This window comes from Ixodes scapularis, unplaced genomic scaffold, assembly GCF_016920785.2.
Source record: "Ixodes scapularis isolate PalLabHiFi unplaced genomic scaffold, ASM1692078v2 PGA_scaffold2__306_contigs__length_199485367, whole genome shotgun sequence".
Lineage (NCBI taxonomy): Eukaryota > Metazoa > Arthropoda > Arachnida > Ixodida > Ixodidae > Ixodes > Ixodes scapularis.
The window spans coordinates 16,843,358-16,849,357 of NW_024609857.1; the positions used below are offsets into that span (position 1 = coordinate 16,843,358).

General features: G+C 51.2%; 1 protein-coding gene across 1 annotated transcript; it reads left to right on the top strand.

Annotated features, from left to right (window-relative positions):
* Positions 1-1,147: 1,147 nt before the first annotated feature.
* Positions 1,148-5,265, top strand: LOC120839304 (PE-PGRS family protein PE_PGRS16-like). Its single transcript, XM_042291219.1, has 7 exons — positions 1,148-1,178; positions 1,289-1,326; positions 2,451-3,138; positions 3,229-3,410; positions 3,720-3,874; positions 4,001-4,273; positions 5,205-5,265. The coding sequence occupies exons 1-7, from the start codon at positions 1,148-1,150 to the stop codon at positions 5,263-5,265; spliced, it is 1,428 nt and encodes a 475-aa protein (XP_042147153.1).
* The last annotated feature ends 735 nt before the right edge of the window (positions 5,266-6,000 follow it).

Here is a 6,000-nt window from a genome sequence, read left to right on the forward strand (position 1 = left end):
GACGCGACGCTTGCACGAGGTCGACCAAGTGTCGGAATCGGGTCAAGATTATCATAGGTGTCCATTGTGATGGACATGAGCCTGGGAAGGTCTCCGAGGCCGCGAGGCGCGTCTTCTTTGTTTCCCAATCGCAGCACAAACGCAGGCGACAAAAGGAACCCCCCTTCCTTCCTCCGTATACGTAGAAGCAGCGCGTACCGTCTTCGCGGCGTCGTGGCGGCTTGCGGCGTTTCCGGCCGGTCCACTACTTCCGCCGTGCCACCGCCGACACAATGCCACGGCCTGGTCTCACTGTCTCAGGTCATTAGAAATGCCGCTCTCATCGCGCGGAGAGCTCACTTGGAAGCGTTTTGGCGCTTTGAGCCTGGCCCTGATTGCGTAACGCGCCGGAGGCCTACGCCTTTGGCCTGCGCGGGCCGTTAAGCCTACAGCTCATGCCGTAAAACACCACACGCGCTGGAAGAACAGTTAGCACGTGCTTGGGTCGTCGACGTCTTCACGTAGTTGACCCCTCTCTCCGGGCTGTGATGAATTTCTCACGCTTTAGGCGCGAGGGCTGTTTTGCAAGTCTGTGATGAGACGTTTTGTATATCACCTGGTACACTCGCGGCCCGGAAGCGCTTGTCTAGCGCTGATACAAAGTCGCGGTAGCAAGAAGGGATAGGGTAATGATAATTTTCTCAGCATAAGAGGTATTCAGGTATCGTGAGTTTCTTCGTGGACCGAGGACACGAAAGAAAGTCGAACAGTGTGCAGGCTCGACGACGTCCAAGTCCTCTAACATGTGTAACCATTTCGGACATGTTTTAAGAATAGTTCTAAGATATGGCGCACGTGACAAACCTAATACGTAAGTGAAAATGAAACTTTGATTTGAATCACTCTCAAAAGTTTAATATACTTATATCATTGTAGTATAAGCGCGATGCCTTTGAACCTGTTCAACGGTTCGCAGCATTTGAATAAGTGTATACGTCTAACTCCGCTTGGTCCCCTGTAGAGTACTCACAAACCAGATCCTTCAGTCGAAGGTCGAAACTTCTGGATACTTTTCAATATCAAATTGAAGAGAATGAAATCAGTACTATACTCGAAACTATCTTATTGACAGACGTGTTCTTCTCTCCATAGTGGGCACAGCTTCACCATGAGGCTTTGGTTGAGCATGACGTTATTTGGTGAGTTCCGCGTTCTTTCTTATTTTTTTTTTTATGTCGACTTTTTAGTAGCACAATTATATGCGGTAGAGATATTCAAGAGATTACAAACATTCTTCGTTTTATTACAGCTATCCTGGCAGCACACCTATCGGCTGATATCCAGAGGGTAAATATATAATATCTCTATCTGTTCCCTCGAGGTTGTTTTCTTTTTCTTTCCTTTAATTACCATTGTTCTCACTTTTGCTTTTGTTTCACATAGAATCTCACCATAAGACGATACATTTTAAGACAAATATGTCTTCAGGTTTCAGGGAAGGCACCGAGTAGCAGCAGTAGATTGCTTGTTTACAGAAAAAGAGACTGCCAATTAGTGCCGATATATAGCTGGTTCGCCACACACTGCTTGTGCAATTCATAGGGATAAAGAAGGATCAGATAAAACGTTAAAAGAGAAAGAGGGAGAGAAGACATAAGGAGCAGACGTATGTTGCGCCTAAGTCACTTTTCCTCAGAAACGAACATGCCCGATGTTCCTCTGCAGTGTACTCCCTATGATCTCTAGAGGGTGCCTTTCAGCGTTCCGTGGTAAGCAATTTTGAGAGCCTCGCTTATGCATACGTCCTTTGAATACCGCCCACCGCTGCATAAGTATTGTGTGTCAGATGGTAAAGACCCTCGCTCAAATTACTGAATACTTCTTTATTTAGCTAAGGTAGGGGGAAATCTGTTTAAACAAACCAGACATGAGTGTTCGTTTGTATCACGGAGAAAGAGTGGGATAAATAATTGGTTATAAGGTTCCACGATATAGCTGTACACCAGCGTACAAAGTTCAGTTGGTTTGGATAACTTTTTAAAGAAAGATATACAAAAGGTCCGGGGGAATAGCTTCGGAGAAAACAAAATTAAAAAAAAAAATAGTTCGTGGTGCTAACCCGCAGTAATACTGACGGTTCTCCTTAAATTCCGTTAGCTGGTTTTCTTTTTTAAGTCATAATATTTAATTCTACGTTTACGTCGTTGATGCGCCAATGGCGTCTGACCTACCAGTATGGGCCCACTGAGCTTCCTTATTTAACGTATTTCCGGACCAACCGCACATAAAGGTTTATATCCATTCTTTCTCGAAAATAGAGTTTAGCTCGATGTGCTTTGCTGTTTGAGTTGATTGCGCAAGGTAGAGAAGTTGAACGGCGCCCTCTTCATGGCCTAAAACAGGGCAAGCGACAATCGGGTCGCCGAGGTGGAGCAGGCAGCTACGCCAGGCCGTCCGAGGTCCCCTCCCAGACGGACTTCGACGGCAATCCAGACTACGGTACGGCTCCGGGGGTCAGCTGGGACGACACCGCAGGTCCACCGGCTCCTGACGCAGGAGGAGCAACTCCAGGAGACTACGGACCCTCCGGAGGAGGGGGTGCTGGAGGAGGCTTCGTCTCCGGAGGTGGTGGAGGCGGACCAGGAACAGGAGGCGGAGGCGGGGGCTACGGCCCTGGCGGTGGCGGAGGGACTGGAGGCTCGGGAGGAGGCGGCGGAGGCTTCGGAGGTACCGGAGGCGGCGGCGGAGGCTTCGGAGGCTCGGGGGGTAGCGGTGGCAGCGGAGGAACCGGAGGCGGCGGAGGCTTTGGTGGTACCGGAGGCGGCGGAGGCTTTGGCGGTACCGGAGGTGGCAGCGGAGGAACCGGAGGCGGCGGAGGCTTTGGCGGTACCGGAGGTGGCAGCGGAGGAACCGGAGGCGGCGGAGGCTTTGGTGGTACCGGAGGTGGCAGCGGAGGCTTTGGGGGTACCGGAGGCGGCGGCGGAGGTTTTGGACCCGGAGGTGGTGGAGGCAGCGGCGGATCTGGAGGCGGAGGCTTCGGAGGTTCTGGAGGTAGCGGCGGCAGTGGAGGATTCGGGGGCACTGGTGGATCTGGAGGCGGAGGCTTCGGAGGTTCTGGTGGAGGAAGCGGAGGCTTCGGAGGCTCTGGAGGCTCTGGAGGTGGTGGCAGCGGCGGCACCGGAGGAGGTGGCGGAGGTTTTGGTTCCGGAGGTAGTGGCGGCGGTGGTGGCGGAGGCGGTCATGGAGGAGGTGGTCACGACAGCGGCCAGTATGATCATGGAGACCACGGCGAGTGGAGGTTGGAAGATGCCATTCCGGGGACACCAGAATCAGATTATCCGACCTTCTCGACAATTCCGCAGACCAGCTTCGATTGCAGCGCCCAGGAGTTCCAGGCCGGATACTACGCAGATGTCGAGGCGCGGTGTCAGGTACGCTATAATACGAGAGATATTGTCTTCTAACTCGATTACCAAAGGCAAGTAAACTTTAGGGTTTTATTCTCTTACAATACACTTTGGAGCCAAGAAGAGTGGCTGTTTGGGCTAGTTGGTTGGTCATTTCATAACTTGTGCCTGCGCAGCATAGACGAGGACGAAGGGAGGGCAGGACACCGTCACACTTTATTTTCATCAAGATCAATTTAAACATTTTTGGTTTTATTAAAGCATAATAGCCAGTCACTGTGTACTGTTGTGCAATGGAATAAAATAACCTGAAAACTGACTTGCTTCCTGCAGGTCTTCCACATCTGCCAGGCGGATGGTCGCCGCGATGCTTTCTTGTGCCCTGTCGGAACCATCTTCAACCAGAAGTACTTTGTGTGTGACTGGTGGCAGAACGTCCAATGCGACCAGTCGCCCAGCTACTACAATCTTAACGGCGACCTTTACAAGCCAGGACCTTCCTGGAGCCCTCACGGAGGAGCACCTCCGCAACAGCCAAGCTACGAACAACAGCCAGGTGCTCCCCCACCACCACCGCCGCCGACGTATGACCGTGGACCACCACCGCCACCGCCACCCCCTGCACCGCGCCCGCAACCACCGCCACCCGCTCCACGTCCCCCTCCACCCCCTCCACCCGCTCCACGCCCCCAGCCACCCCCACCCCCACCACCGGCGCCACGTCCTCAGCCTCCCGCACCACAACCTGGACCTCCTCCCCCCGCCCCCGAGCCAGACTACGGCAGGCCGGAACCGCCACAGCCACAACCCGCACCTCCCGCCGGGGGAGACTACGACCAGGACGACTACGATGCGCCACCCGCTCGTGGATATGGAGGTGGCGGAAGGCGGCGTGGAAGGCTGGCGTCAGCGAGCAACTGGCAAGCTGTGTACTACTATGACCAGGATCAGGAACAGGAGCAGGCGTACGCCCCTGAACAGCAACAACAAGTGGAACCGGAACAACACAAGTAGGACGACAATGGCTAGCAATGATGGGACTGTTCAATACTGTGGATGAGGGACCTTAGCTGACATCATTCGTTACTCAGTTGCAAAGTCGTGTTTGTTGTTTTCAACATCCGGCAATGGCCTTTTTTTTGTGTGTGTGTGTGTGTGTTCACCGGTTAAGCTGTCGGCTTGGTGCAGGTGGGCGTTGAGTGATGCTGCCATTTTCTGCGTGTCATCGAATGTTGCTGTAGCCGATTCGTTCATGGTGTCTTTTGAGTGGTGACTGTGCGCGAAACTTGGGGCATGTTAACAATTGCAGTGCAGCACGCGGCTGGAAGCTCTGTTCCTTGACGAGCTCAGCAAGAGCCGTAGTTTTACGATGAACTGAATTTGCATCCGCCGATGTAGCCTGCATTGTTCGTGGGAAACTCTTGTCTGTACTGTCTGAGCTTCGTGGGTCATAGTTTAACTGGTGAGGTTACGATAACAGATAGACAAACTGGGCAAAAAAAAAAGAAAAAGGTGACTTCAAACATTCCTCAGTTTTGTTGCTGCCGGAGAACTACACTTTGTTTCAGGCTGAGAGTGTGATATCTTGGCTTTGAAATGTGTCTCGGCTTCGCAAGCGAGACACATTGTTAAGCTTCGATCATACATTCCTTGCTTCGGTTACTACTGCCTGCGGATGAAGCGTAGTATAGCTGTGGTTTGTTGTGTTGATGCCTCGAGTTTGTCAGGATGTACCGTATTTCCCAGTTCGGCTGACCTTGCCTTTTTTTGTCTCATACGATTCATTTCGGAACTGTGGTTCGAACCCGCATCTTCCAGGTTGTTGTCTGTGAAGGAATGTTTACACGTGGTGCCATTAGCTGGTGCTGGTTACGGCTGATGTATTTATGTACCAGTAAGTGATTTCCTGTGGAACGTGCCTATGAAACAGAGATGAGGTTATCAGAAGGCCTGGCCTGCATTGCATGATATGACCTGCCCACACATTTTAGAGCCATTGTACAGTGAGTTCTGTCTTCTATAGTCGGTGACGGGTCAAGAGCGAAGTGGAAGCTCCTCCCACCTCTTTCCACTTGGTTCTTGACCTGTAACTGATTATAGACCACGTCAATCCTTCCTAGTGTGAATGTGACCTTTCGCCTTTGTGTTAGCTGGAATCTCGCCTGAATGTCTAATACCCTGTGTGCAGTACGCCATATGAAAGCCAGGTTAGTACGAATGATCTAGCTTAGCTTCTGGACCTAACAGGAGAATATTATTTTAATCAAGATGATGATAATTGATCCGAGAAGGGTTATGCTCGTTTTCTCGTGCTACTTCCAAGTGAACATCGGCCCTCTACGTTGTTATCGTTGTCATTGCTTTAGTCTTCACCTGGAGTATCAACGGGAGTTTTTAAAGTGCACCCGATCATGTAACGGATCATCCCAACTACTGCTAATAACATTGTCGTTAAGTTTGTTCTCGGTGTTTTGTTGCGTGTTGACCCGAGGGACGTGGAAGGAACACCGATGTTTATTGAATTTCGACAAATGTGATCACCACCTGCAATAAAACAATATTGTCTTTCGAAATTCTCGTATTCGTGAAAATACTTGCTGGGTCCACTATTGTT

What these genes read in the sequence shown, in the direction of transcription:
- LOC120839304 (XM_042291219.1), top strand. Translation starts at nt 1,148, where the DNA reads ATGAGGCTTTGGTTGAGCATGACGTTATTTG. An exon ending in AGGCTCTGGAGGCTCTGGAG is followed by an intron (nt 3,139 to 3,228) that starts GTGGTGGCAGCG and finishes GTCATGGAGGAG; the next exon opens with GTGGTCACGACAGCGGCCAG. An exon ending in GGATATGGAGGTGGCGGAAG is followed by an intron (nt 4,274 to 5,204) that starts GCGGCGTGGAAG and finishes CGCATCTTCCAG; the next exon opens with GTTGTTGTCTGTGAAGGAAT.